Consider the following 26,244-nt stretch of genomic DNA (forward strand, 5'->3'; position numbering starts at 1 on the left):
TAATTTCCATACATGTTATATTTTACAGTACAAGTTAAGTGCGAACACTTAGAGCAGGAATGCCAAACTGCCGGCTTGCACCCACCCCATTGCTGGCAATGGCAAAAAAGTCACAATACGTTGCAACATGTCACATGACGTTGCGAGTTTGACACCCCTGACTTAGAATATGTGAGGTCCTTGGTGCTCTCTGAGGTTGGAAGGGTTTTTTGCAGACGTTTCATTACTGCTATCACTGATGATATTACCCTGTTTGGTAATGACACATCTGGAAGAAAACCACCAACTTCAGAGAGCATCAAAGACCCCACACTTCAACTGTGAGCTACAGATATTCTCAGTATAGAGCAGGCATGTCAAACTGCCGGCCTGTGGGACAGAAGCATCACGCCAAAACCGCGCCCACCCCATTCTCAGCAATGGGGAAAAAGTTGATACATTGCGCAACATCATGTGATGTGCGAGTTTGACATGCCTGGTATAGAGTATGGTCTCTAAAGTTTATGCCAGTAGGTATTACAAATTGTTTAAAGAACAAAGAAGAAAGAATTCAGAAATTAAATATTTATCTATTTGGTGTGGGTGTTTTCTTTTGAAAAAATATTTATAAATAACATAGTGGAGATTTTGCCATTAAATTTATTGATGTTTACCACATTAAAAAACAAAACTAACACATTCGGGGAATATTTAATGAATCGTGTAAAATGACAGTATTAAACCTACTATATATTAAACATGTCATAAAAAAACTTTTTAATAAAAATAATGAGAAGAGTGATATTGTTTTTAATTTTTTCAAATATCTTCAGATCTGGCAGATGATTTTGATTTCACAGACCCCTGACAGTATCTTGGGTAGTACAGTGACACCTGATAAAGGAACAAATCTGAAAAGGGTTCATACGGGTAAAAATAATAATTGCTTATGTTTATAATTTTGGTTTACAAAGAGAAAAATCAAGAACAAAATCAATAAAGTAATTTAATTAAATAAAACTAGAGGACAACTTTCTGAAATAAAGGGCTGCCCTTTATAATAAAGAATATATAATCTTGAGGGACCCTTGAGGGAAATACAAGTCTACGTTATATAACTTTATTGCTCTAGATAGTGAGATGGACAGCATACAAATTTGATAAATAATAAACAATACAATATCAATCTTCCAATTCTGTATAAACATCACTGCAAGAAAACAATGTAATATATTAAAATGTACAGCACAATAAAAATATTTTAAGTTTATTATTCTGCCTAATGATAAAGACAGGTCTTACAAATTCTATCACAGCAGCTCCTTTGCTAAAAAAAAAAGAGAGAGGGCAGAAGCAACCAGGTAACCTTATAACAGGTGTCTTTAAACTTGGCCCTTTTATGACTTGTGGACTTTAACTCCCAGAATTCTTCAGCCAGCGTGCCTGGCTGCAGAATTCTGGGAGTTTAAGTCCACCAGTCATAAAAGGGCCGAGTTCGAAGACCCCTGCCTTATAACATCCTGACCTGCAATACTGGCTGCAAGAGATTGCAATTGCAATCCTCGCTTGCTGCAAAGGCAGAGGGGAGTATATCTATTCCAGGGTTTTTCATGCTAGGCTGGGGAATTCTGGGAATTGAAGTCCACTCGTCTTAAAGCTGCTAATTTCATTGCAAAGAGGCCTGCCCTCATTTTAGCCCCAGAATAACCACCCTGACAAAACAGGAACTTCCAGCATTTAAAGCAGCTTTCTATCCTGGAAGAACTCTTTCCCACCCGCCCGTCGCCTCCTTCCTCCATCGCATCCCTTTGCAGAGACAGCCAGGCAGCCGCTGGGCCACGTGACCGAGCAAAAGAAGGCAGTCCCTAAGCCCCGCCCCTTCTCGATGCACGCTTCCGGTCTCCGCCGCTCTCCCGCCCTGCCGCTTCCGGGAGGAGCTCCATAGCAACCGAGGCCTACCCGGTGGACGCCGCTCGATTGGAGCCTGGTCGTCGGAGTCATGGTAAAAGGGAAGGACGAGCCGTGGGGTATGGGGGGGTATGGGGGGGTTATGGGGCAGGGGCGGCTCGGAGGGAAGCTGCGGGCTGCCCCGGGGAAGCGGGAGCCGGCGTCGCCTTGGGATGGGTGGGAGAGCAGAGCAATGGCGGGGCTGGGGGGGGGGAATCTATCTTGCCCCGCTTGGACTGGGTGGGGGATTCTGGGTGGGGTAGTCCGCGATGTCTGCGGATGTCTCCCATCGACGGGGCTTTTCAAAAGGCCAACTAGACCGTTTTCCTTGAAGACGTTTCGCTTCTCATCCCAGAAGCTGCTTCAGTTCGGACTGGCTGGTGGGGAAAGGAGGGATTTATGTTCCTTGCAAGCATCTGAGAATTAATCTTAATTTTAACTGGGGTTTTATTTATGCAGGGACAAATATAAAAAAAAAATTAAATTTGTTTTTAACTTTTGTATCTTGGTTTTTTAATCACCCTGTAAACCGCCCTGAGTCCTTCGGGAAAGGGCGGTATATAAATGTAATAAAATAAATTAGACAATCACTTCAATATGAGCCAGCAGTGTGCTGCAGCTGCCAAAAAAGCCAACACAGTGCTAGGCTGCATTAACAGAGGGATAGAATCAAGATCACGTGAAGTATTAATACCACTTTACAATGTCTTGGTAAGGCCACACCTGGAATACTGCATCCAGTTTTGGTCACCACGATGTAAAAAAGATGTCGAGACTCTAGAAAGAGTACAGAGAAGAGCAACAAAGATGATTAGGGGGCTGGAGGCTAAAACATATAGGGAACGGTTGCTGGAATTGGGTATGTCTAGTTTAATGAAGAGAAGGGTGAGGGGTGACATGATAGCAGTGTTCCAATATCTCAGGGGCTGCCCCAAAGAAGAGGGAGTCAAGCTATTCTCCAAAGCACCTGAAAGCAGGACAAGAAGCAACGGATGGAAACTAGTCAAGGAGAGAAGCAACCTAGAACTAAGGAGAAACTTCCTGACAGAACAATTAACCAGTGGAACAACCTGCCTCCAGAAGTGGTGAATGCTCCAACACTGGAGGTTTTTAAGAAGAGACTGGACAGCCATTTGTCTGAAATGGTATAGGGTTTCTTGCCTGAGCAGGGGTTGGACTAGATGACCTCCAAGGTCCCTTCCAACTTTATATTATTATTATTATTATTAAATAAATAAATAAAATTTGTGCCATTGAGGGATTCTCTTTCTGGAGGCCACAGTCAAGTGGTGGTGTTTTTTCCCCCTCTACCCATCTTTAAATGAGTTTGAGAATTCTTATGAGGCTCTGCACTCAGTGTTTCTAATCATTTGCCAGATTCAATGTTTTCTTCGATTTTGAATGTTACTTAGTCAAATGAATACGGAGTAACCTTTTTGAAGGAAGGAGAGGGAAAAACTTGCAGCTTTAGCCATTTCGTGTAAAGATTTTGCAATTATTAGCCCTGGATTTTTATTTTTATTATTTATTTGTTTTTGGTATATCATTTGGTATTCATTTTTACATAAAATGATCAATTCAGAGCCACAGAGGGGCCTGCCTCTCTATGTTGAATAGCTTGAAGTAAGTTGAATTGTTTGCAGTCTCTTAGAACCTGTGCACTGTAGATATATTTTTTTTTACAGCTAGGTACAAATGAAACAACCTCTGTATATGAAGGAAGCTGCTTCTTGCTCCGATAAAACAGCAGTAGTTTGCACACAAGTTAAATTGGATTTTGAGGAACTGGATCACTGGCATCTTAATTGGGACCACTGCTTCCTGCGAAGGAGAAGTGCCAAAAGGGAGAGCGAGTTGCCAGCAGGAAAACCACAGAGGATAATGCAGTAGCAATTCATTTCTTGTTTTTAAGGCATGGAGAGAAGTCACTGACAAGACTCCAGCCAACCGTGACTGCTCAGCATGGGTGTCTTTTAACATGGCACAGCTCTCCCTGTTGTTTCCGAGTTGGTTCATTCAAGGAGAACACCTCTTCTTCAAAATGCAGTGCAGGTGCTTCTCCATAATGGCACCAAGATGAAAACCATTGGATAAGCTAGGGAGGGAAAGAGGAAGTAAGATTTGCTCACCAGCATTTCTTTGCTAGTGCTCTGTGGCTGCCTATATTGTGGAGATAGAGCCCAACGTCAGACAAGCGGTAGTATGTTAAAAATGCATTAGCTGGACTTGCAGCCTAGTTTTCAGGTTTCATACTTCAGTAATTTTGTTCCTTTTGCAGGCAGAGGTAGAAGAAACATTGAAAAGGATTCAGGCCCACAAAGGAGTCATTGGAACTATTGTTGTAAACGCAGAAGGTAAATATCTAGCATACATGCACACTCAAACTCTAATAGTTATTTTCCTTAAAAACAAAATGGAGAACTTTTTGGAGTCACGCAACATACTAAGCTAAAATATCACATGCTGTTTGTGGCTGCAGTGTAGATCAAGCATGGACCACCATTTCCAGGCTGAAGTCCTTGTTTAGCCCTCAAAATCCACCAGAAGCTGCCTTCTAAAAAGTTAGTAAAAACTAAGCAATACATCCTCTATTGAAATTAATCAGCACAGCAGACAAACAATTGACTTTGTTCCCCACAATGATTTTCTTTTCATCACCAGTAGCAGTTATTGAACTAATTAACTTAAGACCCTACCTAATGAATGTAGATTTCTCCATAGGTTAAATGGTAACCAATAAAGCAAATCAAAAGCATCTGTTATTTTAAGCTAAAAGAACACACAATATATCACTGGAACATATGCATTCCTAGCTAGGAAATGGAGGATGGCCTTGAATTTCATTGTGTTGCTTTTAATAATTGTAGGATATTTTACAATTTCGTTCTCTAATATAATATAATATAATTTTATTTATATACCGCCAGTCATGTTCAATTCCCATTCAAAAATGGCTAGATGAAAATATGACTGGACTTTCCAAATGTTTTCTTATCAGAAAAATCAAGTCAGCTTTATATTTGTTATCTTTTTAAAATGCACAAGAAGCCTATATCTCCTTTCAATGAAAGACTCACAAATCAGGGTTATTGTAATATAGCCCATAACTGTTGCCTGCCTCCAAATAATGCAAGTCTATTATTCCTTCCCAAGTTCTGAAACTCAAATAGTTTGCTAGAGAATCCCTTCTTAGCATAGACTGGTTCAAAGCTTTGGAGAGTAGTTATGAAACAGGAAATGGAGAATATTTAAACCCCCATAGCAAACAATTATTTCATTCTTTAACCAGGTCATCTTGTTTCACAGTTATTGTATTCGCTCATTCACCTTTCTGCAAACATTTAATGCTAATCCCTTAAAAAAATACTTTGAAAAGTAAAACAAATCCCCAAGGAAATCAATTAACAAGTGGGATCTTAGACTGAAAGTATATTAGGTTAATTGTAGCAAGGATGTGGTCTGTTATATCTGGCATACATGCTTGTTTAAATTGACACCTTGCCCAGACTGATACTGCCTTTTACACTGCCATAAAGAGGTTTTCTTTCCTTGGTTCTGGTATTAAAAAAAATCCGTTGGCAGATTTCTTCCAAGGTCATGGAAGTTCATAAACCTTTTTCCTTTAACCTTAATAGGCTGATGGTAATTTGGTGCTTCTTCCATCAAATTCAAGGTAGTTACGTTATAAAGGGGTTTTGGTTTTTTTGCACTAGATAAAATCCTCTCCTTCCAACAGAAGTGTCAAAACTCCCATTCATTTGGCAAAGCTTTCGCTCTGATTAATATCCCAGGATATCCACCGCTTCTGTCCTTTTCAGGACTGCCTCTGGCATAAAACAAAGCGATTGTAAGGAAGATTCCTCCCCTACCGCAGCAATTAGTTTCATCTGTTCTTGGCAATGTATCAGAAAGATAAGCTCCAAGTCATGACCTGCTCGACAGGGCAATTCTATAAAAGTAACTCATGGATATCAGTGTTGCTTAACCTTTAAGTACGTAGAGATTGAATTGTACCTTAATTTCACCAACATGGAATTTAAGTTGACTACAAATACTAGTTCCTGACTTTTTTTTTTGGTGTGCAATGATTGCCAATCTGTCTTATGGAATCTTGTCTATTGTGAAAAGCCATCTTGGTATTTGTTATATATTGCCTTGGTGAAACCACCCTTGGAATACTGTCTCCAGTTTTGTTCATTGCTATAGAAAAAACATAGAGACTTTAGAAAGAGTGCAAAGAAAAGCAGAGACTATTTAGAGGGACCAGAGGCTAAACCATACCATGATGTATAGCTGGCTGGGGAATTCTGGGAGTTGAAGTCCACAAGTCTTCAAGTTTGAGGACCCCTGGTCTAGTCTAATGAAGACAAGGAGGACAAGGAGTGATGTGGTAGCAGTCTTCCAATATTTGAGGACTTCCACAGAGAAGAGAGGTTCATTATATTCTCTAAAGCACCCCAAGATCAGGAGAAGAAGCAATAGGTGGAAGCTCATCAAAGAGAGATCCAACGTAGAACTAAGGAGAAATTTCCTGTCAGTGAGAAATGATTACCGTAATCTCACTGGAGATTTTTAAAAAGAGATTAGACAGTCATTTGTCCAGAACTGTAAAGGGTCTCCTGCTTAAACAGGGATTTGGACTAGGTGATCTTCGAAATCCTTTCCAACTCTGGTATGCTGTATGACTCCAGAGGCTGTGTATACTGCTAGGTGAATAGCAAATGTCCAGTGTTCAAATGCTGGCAAGTATTTCAGATCAAGAAATTTGTGCCATCAGCCTCTAATTAAATTACTGGCATCTTCTCTGAATACCAGAGGACGGGCTGTTCTCAGTTCAGGCACAGCTGGATTTTTTTTTCCCCAGGGTACTGATAAAAATTGAAAAGTTTGGTTAGGTGGCTCCAAATCATTTTAAAGCCATTTCTAATATTCGTTTTCTCAGGGATCCCAATCCGAACAACGCTTGACAACTCCACCACAGTTCAGTATGCTGGCCTTCTTCATCAGCTTACCATGAAAGCAAAGAGCACAGTCAGAGACATTGATCCCCAGAACGATCTCACCTTTCTCAGGATTAGATCAAAGAAACATGAAATTATGGTTGCCCCAGGTAAAACCTTTGTCTTTTCCCTGCTGTTGCTTTGATGGATTGTGATGTTCTTTAAATTTCTGCAGGCCTGCCACAAAATTATCTGTTTAATCACACATTATTTAAGGGGGAATCCCTTTAAGGATAAGCTGCCTGATGCCTGGGCTTTCAAGTGTTGACATATCAAGACAGCAAAGTCTTATTTTGTCTGTCAGGGATGTGTCAGCCTCTGAATCCAGCTGGTGGCTATACTGAATGAGATGAAGAACTGATCTAAGGCAGCTTGTTATGTAACGGGAATAATTGTTCCAAGATGGATTTGCCCACTTAACACAGACAGTTGCAATAATTAGCCATTATTGCAACAGTTTACATTTGGAAGACAGTTTTTACATACTAAACAGATTTTCTCTTGGGTTTTTTTAGGCTTATACATCCTAATGGTATTGAACTATTACAATTATGGTATTTTGTTGAAAAGTGAAGTTTTACTTCTCATGGTGGGGGAACTGGAATAAGCAGTGGCTTTGTATCAACCAGAATAAATTATTAAACTGAATATTAGACATCAAATATGGAATAAAAATTGCTGTATTCATTGTTCCCATTATTTCCTCCTCCCACAGATAAGGAGTATCTTCTTATTGTTATCCAGAATCCATGTGAATAGATCTACTACACCACTCTAAGGGAGCAGTGCTACAATTTTTTTGAGGTCTCCAGTCTAACCTATACTAAATACTAAATACTAAATACTAAATTAATGTTATAACATACCACTAAGAAATTTATCTCAAATGTAAAACTGTGGAATCAGGAAAGGTCCTTGTCTTATTGTATAATCTCATTGTATTTGCCTTTTGATTATGAAAATGTATTCCTAACTCCTTAAAAAAATAAACCCAAATATTTAAAGTATGTGTTAATTTGAATGTGTCTGTGTGTAATACTCAAACACACATCTAAAATTAGAACTACCACTCTTAAAAAAATAGAATTAAGGAATGGTTTCAGCTGAAGATAAAATATATTTAAATATCTTTCAGTTTGACAAATATTCAGATTGAAATGAAATATATTTAGAATTAGTGGCTTCAGTAGCATATTAGGTTCCATTGAGGGGGGAAAAGAAATTTTTAGTTTTTTTCTGATTGAATTCATTAAAAGCTGTATTTGGCAGCCGCTAAAACTAATGTTGCCATTTTTCTTATTTAATCTGCTTATAGCATATTTATGTGGCTATAAACATAACTCAGAGTAGCTTCCAAATAATATAATACTGTACACCAATTCTTAAAACACATGGAAAATGAATTATGACAAATGGGGAAAAATCTAGCTGAAAGTAACGTTATTTTTTATTCACTGAACTGTTACATGTGTCAGTGTTAAACACTTAATGGATGATACTGAAATAGTGATACTCCATAATGAAATCTCACTGGAATTAATCAGTCTGGCCATAATCCCATTACACTGAATTTAGGGTGTGTGGGGGGGTGCCTTTTAGTTGTATTCCCACAAATATTCAGGCTGTGTACTTGAGGCTGATGAGAATGTGTGAAACAAGAAGCGCTAAAACAGGGCTTAATAAAAGTTTCTTGAGTGGCAGTGATATAATGAGGAATCAGCTGATTAGCTTTGCCTGTCAAGAATTCTTTACATAAGATAATTATAAAATTGAAAGTTAAACTAAGTATTGACACAGAGGCCTTCTGCTTAATTGAAAGAATGAAATCATTGCTTTGGTGCATGGTAACTGTATGGTTCTTAGCCTTTCAACATAACAAAGTGTCGATTTTCAGTTTCTAGCATATTCTTCAATTTGAATAATACAAATATTGCTATCCAGAACTTTGGATTAGATTCTAAGATGATATTTTGGCCAACACAAGAACCTCACACCTGCCTGGAACTTTAAAAATAGCTGCATCCTCCAGTATCACGTGGCTGCCTTCTGCAGCTTCTACATAATCCCAGGAAAGATACTACTGCTTTAAAGAGTCTAATTCGTGCCCTGAAGCACCTCCCCATAATCAAATTTGAAGTGCAGCATAGGACTAATACTTTATTAATACTCAAACTACAAGTTGTATATTGAAAAATAAGATTAAATATGCACACTATTGAACTGGAACTTATCAAGTCTATCCTTTAGCCATTTATCAGGAAGGAGCTAAATTCATTTTCTAGCTGCCTTTCTAGAACAGTTGATTAGGGACCCAATTTTGTAGAGATAAAAGCATCATGATACAGTTCCAGGGAGTCACGCATACCATTGGTCTACGAAACTTATTATTGACATACTTAAGCACATGAAGGATTAGTTTATCATCTAATTACCTAAAGCTTTAAATACAACACCAGTGATAGAAAATAGTGGCTGGAAGGATTCAATTAAAATAGTTTAATTGAATATTTATAAAGGTTATAAACTTGAAGTTTCTGTTCTAGTTGAAGAATCTCAACAGCACCTTGACCATAAAATGTACACCAGTGGAAATAGAGCATGCATGAACATAGACCATTGGGAGATAATTCCAGAGATACACTTTTCTTGGGTTCCTGATGTCCCTTAAAACATGGCTCCATTATTTTGAACATAATAGATTAATGGGATTCAACCGAAAATATGCCTAATCCAAAAAGCTTTTTTCAAATAAAAATGAGAAGCTGATGAATCATACACTACCATCATTGAACATACCATCCACATTCCTCAACCAACTGCTAAACCAGAAATCTATTTCTTGCAATCACATTAGGCAGTGATATGCTTATTTTCCTTGGATTTTAAGGACACTGCATTATCTTGTGTTAATAAAAAAGAAGATTCATAGCAAAGTTCAGAGAAATCTAAGCAGATGAGATAGATAAATGGATTCAAATAAATTACTGAACTATCTTTGGAAAAGGAAGAGCTATGAACTGATGTTGAAGCTAGGTCAAAGTGGCAAGTATTTGCATGTAGTCACCTGGGTCTATGTCCAACAGAGTGACACTATCCCAATCACTAATTAAGCCCCCATGCACGTGTGAAGATGCAGGAAGATAAAAATGTTGTCTTTTCACCACACTACAACTCAATGAAGTTCACTTCCTCATGTAAGGTGTAAGGTGATAGAGTACCAGTATTATGACCTTTACACCAGCGGCCCCCAACCTTTTTGGCACCAGTGACTGGTTTTGTGGAAGACAATTCTTCCATGGACCAGGGGTAGGAAGAGTGCACAACCTAGTTCCACACACACAATTTACAGTAGGGTTCGCTTGCTCACTGCTCACCTCCAGCTGGGCAGCCAAATTCCTAATAGGCCATGGACTAGTACCGGTCCACGGCCCAGAGCTGCTTTATAGGACAGAAAATTACAAAAATAGTTGCCAATTAATGATGTTAAACCTGCGTAGTTGACTTCATATGTGGTAAACCTAAAATCTTGATTTAGGTAATATGCTATTTCTTAACAACCACAAAGTATTATGGCTTAATCATCCCACGTTCTAAAATAATGTTTGTGCTACGAAACACAAGCTACGCTGTCCCATATTGTGCAAATCCAGATCATATGTCCAGAAACATTTACTTTTATCTGTTAGACAAAAATTATTCCCAGTTGCTCTATTTTCCTGATCCCAAATCCCAGTCTCACAATTTAACTGGTCTCCGTGCCAGTTAATCAGAGAAACTGATAAAACTCTTCAGGAGTGGAGGCAGAAACACTTCTCAACGCATAGAAAAACAAATCTCTGCTCCAAGTCCTTCGGGAGTCCTTCGGGAGAAGGGCGGTATAAAAATTTAATAAACTATAAACTATAAGTCCAGATGCTTTGGAAAAACATTTCTAAAATAAGGCAATAGATGGATCTCTCTTTTCACACTCGCATACTGAAACAGTCATGTTCCTTGCAGTTTCACTGGGATTGGTTTACTATTTAAAATGGATCTGCAAACCTGGCAGTAGGAATCACATCACAGCTGGCCTGGTCTGATGGGATGGGGTTGGGTTTTTTATAATTAGTTTTAATTTTTAATATGTATCTACTACTACGGGCATAGTTGTTTAATCACTTTTTAATTTTTGTATCCTGTTTTTTATTATGTATTGCCCTGTTCACCGCCCTGAGTCCTTCGGGAGAAGGGCGGTATACAAATTAAATTATTAAATTAAATTATTAAATTATAAACTGGAATGGGATGGTGAGATGTGCAGGTTTCATGAAGACCTTTGTTTTTCTTTTTGTTATTATTACTTTATTGTTAGACTGTTTGGGAAACCTATCCTACAGTTGAGGTGTTGTTGTTTTTTTACCACTCTGACGCAATTACTGTCAGAGGGGCTCTGCAGGCTATGAACCAGAGAGTGAATTTAAGCAGATTTTACCTAATATGTACTAAACTGATGCTGATGGCAAAAATTTAGTGTACCGAAGAGCAAGGTCTGCCTGGGAGTTAGATAACCCACCATCCTTTTCCATTATTTATTTAATTTAATTTAATTTAATTTAATTTAATTTAATTTAATTTAATTTAATTTAATTTAATTTAATTTAATTTAATTTAATTTATTTATTTAATTTCTATACCGCCCTTCTCCCGAAGGACTCAGGGCGGTGTACAGGGCAATAAAAATACAATAAAAATACAATATACAAAAGTTAAAAATAAGATTAAATAAAACTAGCCCATTACAATAAATAATTAAAAATTACTAAATAAAATACCCCAAACCCATTAGACCAGGCCGGCTTGTTCAAATAGGTAAGTTTTCAGATCACGGCGGAAAGAGCGAAGGTCAGGAGCCATCCGGAGCTCAACCGGTAATTGATTCCAAAGGGCTGGCGTGCCCACAGAGAATGCTCTCCCCCTGGGGGCCACCACCCGGCACTCTCTGACCGGCAGCACACTGAGGAGGCCCTCTCTGTGGGAGCGCACAGGACGGAGGGAGGTTGACGCCGGTAGCAGGTGCTCCCATAAGTAATCCGGACCCATGCCATTTAGGGCTTTATAGGTCATCACCAGCACCTTGAATCTCACCCGGAGGGCAACCGGAAGCCAATGCAGCTCGCGGAGTAGAGGTGTTACATGGGAGTATCGGGAGACCCCCATCACAACTCGCGCAGCCGCATTCTGCACCAGTTGAAGCCTCCGAGTGGTCCTCAAGGGCAGCCCCATGTACATTTACTTAGAAAGCCTGAGATTTCCCTCCATCTTGCTCAACAGCCTGCCAGCCCCAAATGCAGATGGAAGAGAAAAGAAAAACAATTACCTGCTCCGGTTACACCAGGCAACAGAAGCTCAAGATGGTTGAATGTGATGTGCTTGAATGATTTGTGGAAACCACCATGTTCCTTTCTCCACAATCTGTTGCGCTACACAATCAAAGTCTGGTGGAAGCTGAGTTCTGGAAAGATTAAAAAGAGAAATAGCCAAATCAGTCATTCAAATCTAAGAACTTTTAGCCACAAACATTCTTTGGAACGCATCCTCCCAAAATTTGGCAGATAATCTGAAGAAATCAGTGGTTTAATTCCGTCAATTCCAGCACTAGATGTAACAAGCTTGGACAGGGTTTACACTGATGCGTTCAAGATCTAGCAAATGCATTTCTACAACTTACTAAAGTTTGTATCAAACTTGGTTTTTTTTTCTTTGTGACTCAACTTTTTGTGTGATGCCAACTTGTTTGGTTAGTTCAATGTATTCTATGTAAACCCAGGGAATAAGTTAACTCAATAAATAGGTTAATATTTTGACTGATGTGTTCTGCCTTCAGCTTAATAAGTTTAATGCACTTTTTTAAAAAAAGAATTAAGCCCCCAAATTTGTATTTTTTGTTAAATCCCTTTGCCCTAATCACCCACAAAAATTGTTAAAAAAAACTTTTTACAATACGTGCCTCGTTAGAAAAAATATTGGGAGAACATGTAGAATTTAATCCTGAACTTTTTCTATTAGGTATAATGCCAGAAAAGATTAATAAAGTTTATATTTTGTTCTAAACGTCACAACAACAGCAAGAATAGTGTTCACGTGGGCTTCCGGTTCCGGATTTCAGTGCAGCCAGACGCACAAGGGAATCGCTCCTCGCGTTGCCTGGATTTCTTCATCGGGGGGCCCCTGTAAAGGGGTTGAAAGTTGCCCTGGAGGGGTGACAAGCAGGGGAGAGGTCTCTCCAGTCAGCGGTAGAAGGGCAGCGGCCCTCCTGTCAGCTTGGAGTTACTCTCTGAACCGAAGAAGAAAAGATTGGCCACTTCCATGGCCCATCGTTTAGCCGTTTCCTGCCAAAGCCAAAAGCACAACAAAGCACTTGAAAGCACTTGAAAACTGGGTGGGAATTGCCTTCTTCTTTTCCTTCTTCGGGGCTGTCAGGGCTCAGCGGAAGCACCAGGAACAGTGCCAGGCTCCAGCTGGAGCTCGGCGCTGATCCCGGCGCTTTTGCTGAGCCCAGAAGAAGTGCCGATCAGCTGGAATGTTGCAGCATCTCCAGGATCTTGTGATTTACATTCAGATGCTTGGCAACTGATTCATATTTATGATGGTCACAGTGTCCCAGGGTCATGTGAAGTGACCAAAACCTGCTGCAACCACCCAGTAGATGGGGAGAATAAAATCCAAACACTCTCCCACCCCACCCCCGCTGCCAATCCTCAACAGAAATGCTCACAACAATGAAAACCTTGGACAGGAGGAAGAGCACCACCAGGCAGGCAGGCGTCTTGCTTGGCTGTGGCTTGGGGGGGGCACTTTTTTCAATGCCATTGTAACTGTTGTAAGTCAAGGACTACCTGTACTTCATCACTTTTTTCCTTTTTTTGTCAAGTTTTTGACACCTTGCTAGGTGACTGGTGGTACTCGGATGTTGCCATATCCTGAAAGTGGTACAGTGGGTGAAAGGGTTGAAAAGCCCTGCACTACATGCAAGATAGTGATGCCAACATAGAAGACGCTGAAGACCAACAAAGACAACCTGTGGAAAGCTTGGACAGTCAATTACTAACTATAAAGCTGGATAAGATTTTCTACTCAAAACAGATCAACCCAGATGGAAGAAGAATCCAGATTGAACTGCACACAGAGATGACAGAGCAAATAAAGAGTGTGGAATTAACATGGCAACAATATAATGAGTATAAATGGTTCAACCTTTGTACATCGCTGATGGTTGGATGGTCTCCTCTGGTGCAAATAATATGCATGCGAGTAAATGAAGACCTACTTGGCAATTTAAAGCCCTGGGTCTGGAAACCCGACTGGCAAAAAATGAAACCTAGAGTTAGATTTTAAAAATTCCTAGAGAATTATCGTAGGTCATTTTGTTAGTAATTAGTGACTTATTAGGACCTGAAATAGAAATTGTTTGTGAGATAGTATTAAAATGTGTTTACGTATTTATTAAGCTTATTCCAAATACTATAAATTTATATAGATATAATATATAATAATATAATAATAATAATATAATAATATTATTATTAATAATAATATAATATATAATGGAAATCTGGCTTATGGATCATATGTCTGATGTAAAAATTTTGGTTATGTATAAGTAGAAGTGGATTGATAAATATAGACTCTCCGATTGGTAACTTGTGATGTATTAGGATATGAAATAAACAATGTTTATTAGGTAGAAGCTAGCTATTTAACCATTGGTGTATGTTAGATGATACATTCTTTGGTGTAATAAGATAAGGGAACTTTGGGTTGTGAATACTACTTGGGATGTTAAAGGTTAAACTTGGATACTATAATTAACATCAAAATTAGATAAAATTTAATAACAGGATATAGATATACCCTATCGAAATTGGATTGACAAAATCTTCTCTAATTGACCATGCTATTCCTAGAAATTTGTTGATTTAAATATGTTGTACTGAATGTTGAGGGAAATAGAGAAGGATGTTATGATAAGGTAACCCGAACTATGTATTGAAAACTCTATTACTCAATTGATGACTACCCAGGTATCATGATGTTTTCTAAATATATAGGTTGTAAATTGAAAAACTAATAAAACTTGGTTGTTGTTTTTTTAAAAAAAGACTAGTCTTCACGCAATACTGGAAAAATGAAGGAGTACCACCAGAGGAAGAAGTAATTAAAAAGTATTGGAATGCACAGAGATGGACAGATTAACTATGAGATTGAAAGATAAAGAAGAAACAGAATACTACCAAACATGGGAGTCATTCTACAAATGGCTAGAAAAAAAGGATTAGGAATTGGCTATGTATTAGCACTTTTGAATCCAGACAGCACGCTGGTTGAAAAACTAACATATGTATGTAAGAGAAAAACTAATAAAATCTTTATATAAAAAAAACTTTAAATCAAATCATAACCTAATCTCTCAACTACGATACACAGGTTGTCTGAACAGAATCTAGCCATTGCTATAGCCAAAGCAGTGATTCACCAATGATGCAATCCCACTAAATACAAAGTCCAATTATGGGTAGCACACATTCTCATATGCAATGCGTCTACAACAGACTTGTAGTAAACTCCCATACCCCATTCCTGAATAGAGATGTTTAAATATTGCCTTTCTAAACAATTATTTGGGATGCTTTGAAGAATTTCTTCCTTTTATCAACACTCTTTCAGAAAATGCATATTAATGTGTTTCACTTCATTAATAACATTAATAGATGGGAGGCATTTTTGTAAGAAATCTCAGAGGCAAGCTTGGAATTTGTAAAATAACCAAAAGAGGCTGAATCAGCAAGTGCATCTCGGTGGCACAAAGAGATTGCCATCTAATAAATAAAAGACTTGTGTTGTTGTTGTTTAAATATAGGGGGGAAAGACAAATATGAATACCAAGTGGAGGAAACTGTTAATATTCTAGCATGCAGGAAATCCAAGTGAATAGACAGGGATGCATTATGCATGAGATAAAATCCTTGAACGGTGATTCAGAGTTCCCATGGCTACAATATAATGCTAACTAATGCCTGGAGTCTGAGAACATCACCAAGAGCTCCCTCTGAGGTCTTTGAAGGCCTCTCATAACAGAAGAACAACACAAAGATGTCACTACAGGGTGTAAAACAAGTGCCAGTGGGGCACATGACTCAACTTAAGGGGCCCACTTTGCTATCCAAGGTATGTTATCTCCCCAAATCACACTCAAGATACCGCAAAGTACCAAAGTTCAAGCAGGTGAGTAATTATTCACCAGCAATTTTAGTTCATCTGTTGTGAAGAATGGTTGTGATCATGCCATACAACAGTAGTGCACAATTTTTTCTGGCTTGAAGATCACGCTTAGCTTTGAAGCCATTCCTAGCTTTCCTGAAAATGCCACCTGGGATAAATCAGCTTGACTGGATTTGTTACTAAATCTATTTTAAAAAAACAAATTGAATGAATGCAACTACTTTCCAACCAACGCAATCATTTTCCATTTTTACCATGAAAACCAGGTGGGTGATTTGGGGGCCAGTCACACTCTCACAGCCCAACTCACTCATAGGGTAGTGGTTGTTGGGAAAATAAGAGGAAAAAGTTGTGTTGGATAAGTTCGTCCCCTTGAGTTATTTGTGAAAAAAAATAAAGGTGGAATACAGTTAAAAACACATTTTAAGAAATGGTGGAAGAATGACTTCTCTTGACCCTATACTAAGGATGTTGAGGGCCTGAGAAACACTGGGTCTTCAGATCACACCCCTCTATAACACAGTAATGTGAAATTGAAGATTCAGTTCATATAGCATATTTTTTCATACAAAGGAGGACTATACCTCCTCCAGTGAATAATCCTGTCTTGAAGGATTAGAAAGAAACAGACCTCAATTCTAAAATGTTCTCACTTAGGGAATAAAGTGCTACTCCTGAAAGAGGCTTCTACTTATTAGCCACCATCTCACCATATTTGAAGAATTTCAGATTATATATCAGGAAAATTGCTCCACTATTCCCCCCCCCCCCAATGGTTTGGAATATCTGTATTTGATCATGCATTTTATCATTCTTACTCTAAGTAATCAGTCAGACAAGGCCATCAAAAATGGCCTTTGAGTCACAGCAGGGAGAAAGGAAATAATCTTCCTGGTAATATCGTCCCAAAGCCATTTCATGTTTACAGCCTGAATCAAGAACAGGGAAAGGAAAGGAAAGAGGGAAGGGAAGGGAAGGGAAGGGAAGGGAAGGGAAGGAAAGGAAAGGAAAGGAAAGGAAAGGAAAGGAAAGGAAAGGAAAGGAAAGGAAAGGAAAGGAAAGGAAAGGAAAGGAAAGGGAAAGGAAAGGAAAGGAAAGGAAAGGAAAGGAAAGAAGGAAAGGAAAGGAAAGGAAAAAGGAAAGGAAAGGAAAGGAAAGGAAAGGAAAGGAAAGGAAAGGAAAGGAAAGGAAAGGAAAGGAAAAAGGAAAGGAAAGGAAAGGAAAGGAAAGGAAAGGAAAAGAAAAAGGAAAGGAAAGGAAAGGAAAGGAAAGGAAAGGAAAGGAAAGGAAAGGAAAGAGGAAAGGAAAAAGGAAAGGAAAAGAAAGGAAAGGAAAGGAAAGGAAAAAGGAAAAGAAAGGAAAGGAAAAATGAAAGGAAAGGAGGAAGGAAAGGAAAGGAAAGGAAAGGAAAAAGGAAAAGAAAGGAAAGGAAAAATGAAAGGAAAGGAGGAAGGAAAGGAAAGGAAAAAGGAAAAGAAAGGAAAGGAAAGGAAAGGAAAAAGGAAAAAGGAAAGGAAAGGAAAAAGGAAAGGAAAGGAAAGGAAAAAGGAAAGGAAAGGAAAGGAAAAAGGAAAAAGGAAAAAGGAAAAAGGAAAGGAAAGAGGAAAAAGGAAAGGAAAGGAAAAAGGAAAGGAAAGGAAAGGAAACAGGAAAAAGGAAAAAGGAAAAAGGAAAGGAAAGAGGAAAAAGGAAAGGAAAGGAAAAAGGAAAGGAAAGACCCCCATAGAGGCACATGCCTCCAAATTTTATTATATGTGGGATTTATTTTTATTTTAAGCAATAAAGGAACCAACAAATCAGATGTGGCAGCGAGGCGACAGACCAAATGTTCTACTGAATAAAAATCACATCTCTAAATTTTAAAAATGCAGATTTCTCAATGGGGTATTTTAACTGTTCTCCCTGGCTTTTACTTTTCTACAGAGAGTTTGCAGAGGGAGGGAGGGACCAATTTACAAATCATATTGGGCATGTTTTGGTTAATTACTGTTGACTAAACTTCAACTAGATGAGTTCACACAAAGTGCCAAGCTCCAAACACTGGTAGCAAGCCATGAAGTATTAATGCACATGTGCTAAACCACAAATAAACCACATTAAGGCTTAGCACACTGTGTGAAACCATTCTGTTTGATCTTCAGTAGCGGTTCTAAAGTCTTTGAAGTCCTTTCCTGCTATTTGTTCTGTCCCAGCCTACGTGAGTCCTTGTTATGCTCACAAGGAGAAACCCCTCTTCCAAGAAACAGGCAGGAACCCCAAGAAAAAAACAACCCCTTTTATTCTCACAGACCTGAGTCAATGTCCAAGGCAAACAAACACCGTCCACAGAAACTCGATCCTCAACACAAACGGTTGTCTTCGGCAACCAGCACCTCCCACACATTCCCTTTTATAATTCAGCCAAGGCGTGGCTTCCTAATGCCTTCTCCTTTGCCTTTGGAGCTGCCCCATTGCATTCCTCTGTCCTACTCGCTTCTCTTGCCTGTGCATTCATGCATCCAGGATTTGTCCCAACTGTTCTTCATCACTGTCCAACTCAGGTTCCCAGCACATGAGTAGAGAGGCCAGGCTCCTCGTCCGACTGTACGTCTTGGAGCTCCTCAGAGCCTTCCTTGACTCTGTCGTTCCAGGCCCCTCTTCCTCATCTGATTCCTCAGACTCAGCTGCCGGATCCACTGGCTGACGAGGAATCACAACACTATTCAACAAAGGGATAACTAGTTTTGATTCATCTCCATTCAAAAAGTGATAACAATGTTGCCAGGATGTCTTAAGTTACCTTATCTACTTTCTCCCAGTTTGATACCTTCTATAAGTCATGGGTTGCAACTGCCATAATAACACTTAGCCAACATAGACTTGTGCTAAGTTTGGAACATATAGTCTACTGTATCTGGAGCATATGAGAAGACAGTGTTCTGTTTAAGTTGAATTCATTATTATAACTTTTTCAAACTCTTAATACCTGATCCTATTGTTGCCAAGATTTTAATCCTAATCTTACTTTGAAAAGCAACTGCTTAAGCAACTAATACTTCAACCTTCTGCTCCCTATTCTTTCTATTCAGCAAATTTTCCCTATGCAAAGCAGCATAGTTGCCTTCCTCTGACTCACACAAGAGTTTGAAAGCAGACAGTGTAAATTGACCCTAATCCAATGTTATGTTCTTGCGGTATATTGTTAGGCCAAAAATAGGCAGCATTAAGCAAAGTCAGCATAATTTAGTTTGTGGAAAAACAGCAAATCTTGGCCTGTTCAACAATTCTTTTCAAATGGACATTGCTCTACCTGGATGTGGAAATTGCTGTACAATTCATCATAATCCATTTACTTCTGCCAACTACATAAAATAAATATAATGCAGTAAATTGTTTTCATCTTGGTGCATATAAACACTCACACAAAAATGTTTACAGAGTAGGTGCAATTATATACATTATGATAGACACAAATAGAGATGTTTAGACATGTTTGTGCCCTTAGATGTGGAGTTATATATACACGCATATATTAATTTCCACTGTGCAAATCTTTATATCAGGAAATATAAATATATATAACAGAGAAAACATCCAAGGCCCAAACAGTGTTTAAGATTTTAAAAATGCTCCAGAAACAGAGGAAGTACCAAGCCTGCTCAATGAACCTGCACAGACAGTTAACCGACTATTGTAGAGGGAACAGGAAATGGGTGGAGTTAAAAGGATTGAAGTAAGAAATATAACCGCAGAACTGTTTGAATGGAGTGGGACTGTAAGAGATGACCAAGCTGAGCCCAAAGGAGGGGTCAAATGTGTCATCAGTCTCAAATCCCTGCATGCCTTCAAAAGATCTAGGTCCAGCCCACCTTGAATGCCTCTCTTATCTCCCACTCATTTCCCTTAATGGCCAGTTGGCCAGATTCTCATAGAGAGCTTAAGCTTGGGATGAATCTTTATATTGCCTGAATCTCCTGATTTCCCCAGTGCTTGACAGGGGCATTCCAAAGGAGAAGATTCAAAGTGGTCAACAATGGAAGGAAATACAGGTCCTCCTCAATTCACAACCATTTGTTTAGTGACCATTCAAAATTACAACAGCACCGGTTTTCACACTCATGAATGTTGCCGCATCCCCATGGTCACATGAGCAAAATTCAGACATTTGGCAATTGGTTCATACTTAGGACGGTTGCAGTGTCCCGATGTCACCTGATTGCCTTTTCAACCTTCTGACAAACGAAGTCAATGGGGGAGTCAGATTCATTTAACAAACATGTTATTAATTTAACAAGTGCAACAATTCACTTAACAACTGTGGCATCAAATAGGGCAGGGGTCTACAACCTTGACAACTTTAAGACTTGAGAACTTCAGCTCCCACAATTCCTCAGCCAGCATAGCTGAAGTCCACAAGTCTTGTCAAGGTTGCAGACCCCTGAAATAGGGCAAACTTCACTTAACAACTGTCCTGTTTGGCAATGGAAATTTTGGGCCCAGTTGTGTTCACAAGTTGAGAACTATCTGTACTCAGGGTCATTTCAAGTTGGGCAACCCTGTTAAATAAATATATAAATAAAATCGCTTTCTCCACTTCATCAGCCTATATGTTGAATAGTAAACACAGAGCCTCCCATTTATAAAGGAGTCCAGAGGGCTCCATGTGATAAGATGATAAGATAACCTTTATTGTCATTTTTTACTGTGGGCACAATGGCACACTTTGTAACACAATGGCACACATTGTAACTTTGAACCGCCATTAAATGAAGTATTGTAAGTTGAGGACTACTGTACTTCTGTCCTGCCCTCAGATGCTTTGAAAAGTAGGTTGACTCTCCCTTCTTTCTGATAGCGCTTAAGTACCAGAAGACAGCTACCATGTCACCACTAATCCTTCTCTTAGACTACCTCATTCCTTTAACTGCTCATTATATAGTTTGGTCTCTAGACCCCTTATCTTAGAGATACCCTTTATTGTCATTGATTTTACTCTGGGCACAATGGCACACTTCAAAAGTGAAATTTAGTTGCCCGCTCTGAAAGTGAAACGCATGACACACACCTAAACATACTATATACAAGATATGTATAGACCCACATCCTAAATATACATAACAAGTAAATATTAAACACTGTCCATCTTGAATATATAATGGAAGGAGGAAGCTTGAGAGTTCACAAGGTCAATGCTGTATGGAATGAATCTATGGCTGAATCTGGATGTTCTGCTAGGGATACCTTGAAGCCCCCTCCTTCCAGAAGGTAGCAAGGAAAACAGGTCGTGAAGAGGATGTGTAGTGTCCCAGACAATCTTACGGACCCTGCTCAAGCAACGCTTCTGTGCTATGTCCTGGATGGAGGGGAGGGAACTGCCAATGATCCTTTCAGCTATCCTCACCACTCTCTGCACCGCCTTCCGGTCTGAAGCAATGATGCTTCCAAACCAGACTGTGATGCTGTTTGACAGGATGCTCTCGTTCGTTCCCCTGTAGAAAGTGGTAAGGATAGAAAGTGGCACCTACAATCAATCAATCAATTAATCAATCAGAATAGAGCTGGAAGGGATCTTGGAGTCTTCTGTTCAACCCCCTGCTCAAGCAAGAGACATGAACGACACACACTTAGTTCCTTTATGTTTTAGACTGAGCATTAAGGTCTAATGAAGCTGGAGCTACAGTTAGGAAAATCCTTGTATATTGCTCTGTCCCCAGCTCAGCAGAATTGGGTCATTCTTTTGGATTTGGAAGCAATGACCCCGCCTGTAGAAGGATTTAAGGCTTTAGTCCAAGCAGTAGAACAGCATAACAACATGACACAGATATTAAAGACTATCCAAGAACATTGAATATTATCATAGTCCCAAACAGCAAAGAATTCATTTTGGCTTCATATTGTCAATGATTTCATTTTCAAGTGATGCACCATTCACAAATATCAATCTTTTATAGATCTTGCCTCTCTTCCTTTGGAAAGAAGACAGTTGCTAAAAGAAAAAAAAGTTCTCACATATTCTAACTGCAGAATAAAAGAAATTGCAACCAATTCTTATCAACCACAAAGATTTTCTGCAAGATAATCTATCCCTAACCCAACCCTTCAGATTTCCCAACTGTGGACTCATTGCTGTAACTGAATTCATCTGCCTTGTTGCTAATATTCTCCTTTTTCCTTCCACCTTGTCTATGGAGATTCTCAGCCATCCAGGTCACTGTTGTCCCAAAGGTGCTTTTTCAAGAGGCAACTGGACTTTCTTCATTTTTACATGAAGAAGTTTCCTTTGGTGTTTGTTCAGCATTTTTTTGCTCAGTTGTGCTGGCAAACTTTCTTCTAGCCAAGATGGCTACTTCAAGATCTGTAATAGGGTGTGCTAGAAAGTTAAAATGCTCTGATATTATCTTGTCCTTGAGTCAAAATTGCATCCAATAACTCTTTGGTGCAAATTTAGCTTGTTTGTCCCATAGAGTCCAGTGGAGCATTGTTGGCAAATGGTGGCATGTATCACATTAGAGAAAATTTCTGTGAAGGTGCCTTCAATTTGCTAATTCAGTCGTTGGAATCTGTGATGGCTCTGTTAATTAATGTCAATTAATCTTAGGAGGGTAAGAGGGAAGTAAAGGTTGGGCATCAGAAGATAAATGTTGAGAAAGCATTGTTCTAGGTCAGTCATGAAGATGTTGACATATTGTGGAGCTATACATGTAGCCACAACTTGGTAGCAAGGTATACTGTATTGACACTTGACGTTGTTCTTGGTGGCTTGAAATCCACATTTGAGAGTGGAAGGTTGCTATTAGTGAATAATACTCCATTAGGTAAAATGTTATGATTGACTATGGATTTTAAGCTTCTTATGGAATCAGTTATGTTTTTTTATGAGAGTAGGAGTGCTGGTGGCACATAGTTTGATTACTGCATCCATGAAATCCTGTAATCCAACTCTGATGGTTCCAATGCTGGAGACAAGTTCCCTTATTTGTGTATTTAAGGAAAGTAGATAGAAATCGCCTGCTTGTCATCCACAATGTTTCCATGTAGTCAGTCTCATATGTCTTCAGGAAATTATTTCATCAGTCTGTGTATTCTTTTCTGATACCTTTTGTGGGCTTGAAAGATGGGAGTTGGAAAGAAGACTTCTCAGCTTCCTTGACATAAGCACAACAGCATTTCTTTGTCCAATCGATTGTGATGGTGTTGCTTCTCTTGAGGTCTTGGCTCACATTTTGTTCTGCCCCACTAAGATCAATGTAACAGAATACAAACACCAGGACTTTATTCAAGAAGTCCTTTGTTCAAGACACCAGTTCAAGAACAACCTCCAAAGAAATTCTAAAGACATCTAGAGCTCTCTAAAAAAATCAAGCAGGAAAACAAAAGCTTTTTCTTGAAAGAGAAATTTCATCACTGTACTTAACAAAACCAAAAGAAATTCTGTAAAGCTGGTGACAACTTAACCCACTTTCTTTCTTGTTAAGTCTGAGCAACTCCCCGAATAGTAATCGTGTATAGCTGATAGCATGCTTGGACACAATTTAAATTCAGACACCACAAAGCAGCACTTAATATGTTCCACAAGGTCACTCTGATTCTTGTTCTTTGACCAAAAGGGCAAATTTCACAAACGCTCTTTGTACTCGAGATAAAAACAATTACCTCAGCCATATTAATGAAACCACCAGAGGCAAGGAAAACCAACCAGAGTATATTTAGCTAATCAGTTAAAGAGTTTCTAATTTCAGGAGAGGATTTTCAGCTTTTGTTCTAATTATTATATTTACATGTAGAAAGGTTTTATCCCAAGGGTGGTGAGCCAGTTTCTGATGCTTGGGATAATCCAACTTTTTTTGTTTTGTTGTTCAGATAATTATGTCACTTCAAGTGATGGAGAAGTTTTCCTCATGGAGAAATCCACCTCTTTTGACCTATTCTAGCACATATTTGAAAAGGATTCCTTCCCCCATGAAATGATCTATTGAGTACAGTATGCAAAGATTACCAGTTTTGGAATAATAGAGAGCTGTAGAGAAAAATGCAAAAAGTCAGAGAATTTTTGGACTAGGTTTTGTATATGGCGAGGAGCAAGGTTTTTTGTTTCAAAACAGTCAGCTTCTAGGTTAAATACCATGGAATTTCCCCAGTCAAGACTAAGAAAATCAATGGAACAGAATAAGCTTGGGGAAAAACGTTTCATGTAAAGGTTGAGTTTAATCAATACTCTAGATTACAATACAATTGACTTGTTTCTGACTCAAGTCTGTTGCCATAAAATTGTGGTGAGCCTATGGTTCTTTGCGTCACATGTACCCTCTGACAATTGGGTCAGTCCCATGGGTTGGCAGGTGGTAAAACCAGTTTGTGGAGACTAAGCAAAGCAGGTACATTTCTGCACTTGTCCTCCATGCTTTCTGCTTGCAGTCCTCAGAACTAGGCTGCAATTACCTTTCCTACTGCTGGCTCTGGATCAGAGAGTGAAAGTCAGTGCCCCATCTCAAGCTGCACCAGTTCCTATGGCAACAAAAATCTACTGACCCTTCATTCCATATAAAAGAAAGAAGACAGCCAAGCAACCCCATTGTTTGTATATGCTGTTTCTCTTGCTATAGAGAAGAACTGTTGTCAATTTCAATCCCACTAGCTTTGCCTACACTAATACTAAAGAATTGAAAAGCAAGTCACCATTCTTTTTTCAACATTCATAGAGCAGCTGAAGATCAAGATCCAGGAGGAAAGATAAGGCAAGCAGTCCATCCAATAGTTGACCCTCAAACTTTGTGGAGGTCCAGCATTTAAGGTTGAAACTAGGTCCTCTTGCACTGTTGAAAGTGAGGCCAAAGTAAATCATCTCAACTATCTGTATGGTGTCGAGCCCTTCGGGTTCGACAAACTCGCCGGGAGGGGGATTCGGCTCGCAGCCCTCGGCAACAGCAGCGGCCACGCCCACACCCTCCAGCTGTCCGGCGGGCGAGCTGCCGTTTGCCGCCGAAAGCCCAGCCGGCCCCAAAGCCCCCAGCTGACCGGCGGGCGAGCAGCCGTTCGAATGCCCAGCCGCTCCTACACTCGCCAGCTGGCCGGGGGGGAAGCAGCCGCGCGCCGCCGAAGGCCCAGCCGCTCCCATCACCAGCTGGCCGGGGGGGAGGCAGCCGCGCGCCGCCGAAGGCCCAGCCGCTCCCAAGCTCCTCAGCTGACCGGCGGGCGAGCAGCCGTGCGACGCCGAGAGTCCAGCCGCGCCCACACCCTCCGGCTGTCCGGCGGGCGAGCGCCGGACCCACGGGCGTGCCGCTATCTGAAAGGAGGCTGAGGGCGGTCGTGAGTGGCTGCAGGATGGCTACGCCGGGGCAGCCAGCAGGGAGACGGCCGGCAGCGACGCAGGGTGCTGAACAGCTGCACCCGGACCTTGGGGGCTGCCAGGGGGTCATGGGGATGGCGCGGGGAGATGCATTGGTGGAGGGGAGCACACTCAGGTTGTTAGGAGGGGGGTGGGCTTGTACTTACCTTCACGCTGGGAAGCACGGTGCCGGTGGAGGGAGCTGGGCGTGGGTTGAAGGAGTAGGGGGGTGGAGTATTTACGCAGGCCAGGCGGATGCTGGTCTGCACGAGGGAGGGGTGGAGTCTAGGGGTGGGGCTGCTACCTAGTTACAGATTCAGAATAAAAGGTGCGTTGAGAGCGTGTGGCTCTCAACGCTGACTTTGTTAAGGTATAGAGATCCTGCTATTAAAGGTACTCTTTCCAGTCATCCGTACTTCGTCGTGGTTTTTCCTGTGGGCTTGTCAATCCGGCGAAGACGAGGAGTTGACAGTAAGTCAGCGTTCAAGTAGCACAGCGCTCCTCCTGTTGGGCTTTGATTTCTGCCTGTCTCCATGGCTGAAGGGACCCAGGGTGGGGTGCCTGTGGCAGGAGAGGAGGGGCCCGCTGGGGTTGCTGTGCCTCCTGAGGGGGGGGACTTGGCAGAGGTCCCACCTGTGGTTCGGCCTAAGGTCCGGGACCTTGGACCAGCGCCAAAGGAAGCTGAGGCCTCGGAACCAGCTGCTCAGGAGAAGCGTGGGGATTGGTGGCTCAGCCCTGTTTTGAGTCGGCCAGCGG

At 40.2% G+C, this 26,244-nt stretch overlaps 1 protein-coding gene across 1 annotated transcript; it reads left to right on the forward strand.

The window, feature by feature from the left end:
- Positions 1 to 1,846: 1,846 nt before the first annotated feature.
- Positions 1,847 to 7,945, forward strand: DYNLRB2 (dynein light chain roadblock-type 2). The gene is made up of 4 exons (XM_081336212.1): positions 1,847 to 1,981; positions 4,205 to 4,280; positions 6,869 to 7,036; positions 7,642 to 7,945. Exons 1-4 carry the CDS (start codon positions 1,979 to 1,981, stop codon positions 7,683 to 7,685), a joined length of 291 nt encoding a protein of 96 aa, XP_081192338.1. The 5' UTR covers positions 1,847 to 1,978; the 3' UTR covers positions 7,686 to 7,945.
- The last annotated feature ends 18,299 nt before the right edge of the window (positions 7,946 to 26,244 follow it).

This window comes from Vipera berus, assembly GCF_964194415.1.
Source record: "Vipera berus genome assembly, chromosome: 10".
In the NCBI taxonomy this organism is placed as follows: Eukaryota; Metazoa; Chordata; class Lepidosauria; order Squamata; family Viperidae; genus Vipera; species Vipera berus.

What these genes read in the sequence shown, in the direction of transcription:
- DYNLRB2 (XM_081336212.1), top strand. An exon ending in TATTGTTGTAAACGCAGAAG is followed by an intron (nt 4,281 to 6,868) that starts GTAAATATCTAG and finishes TCGTTTTCTCAG; the next exon opens with GGATCCCAATCCGAACAACG. An exon ending in TGAAATTATGGTTGCCCCAG is followed by an intron (nt 7,037 to 7,641) that starts GTAAAACCTTTG and finishes CTCCTCCCACAG; the next exon opens with ATAAGGAGTATCTTCTTATT.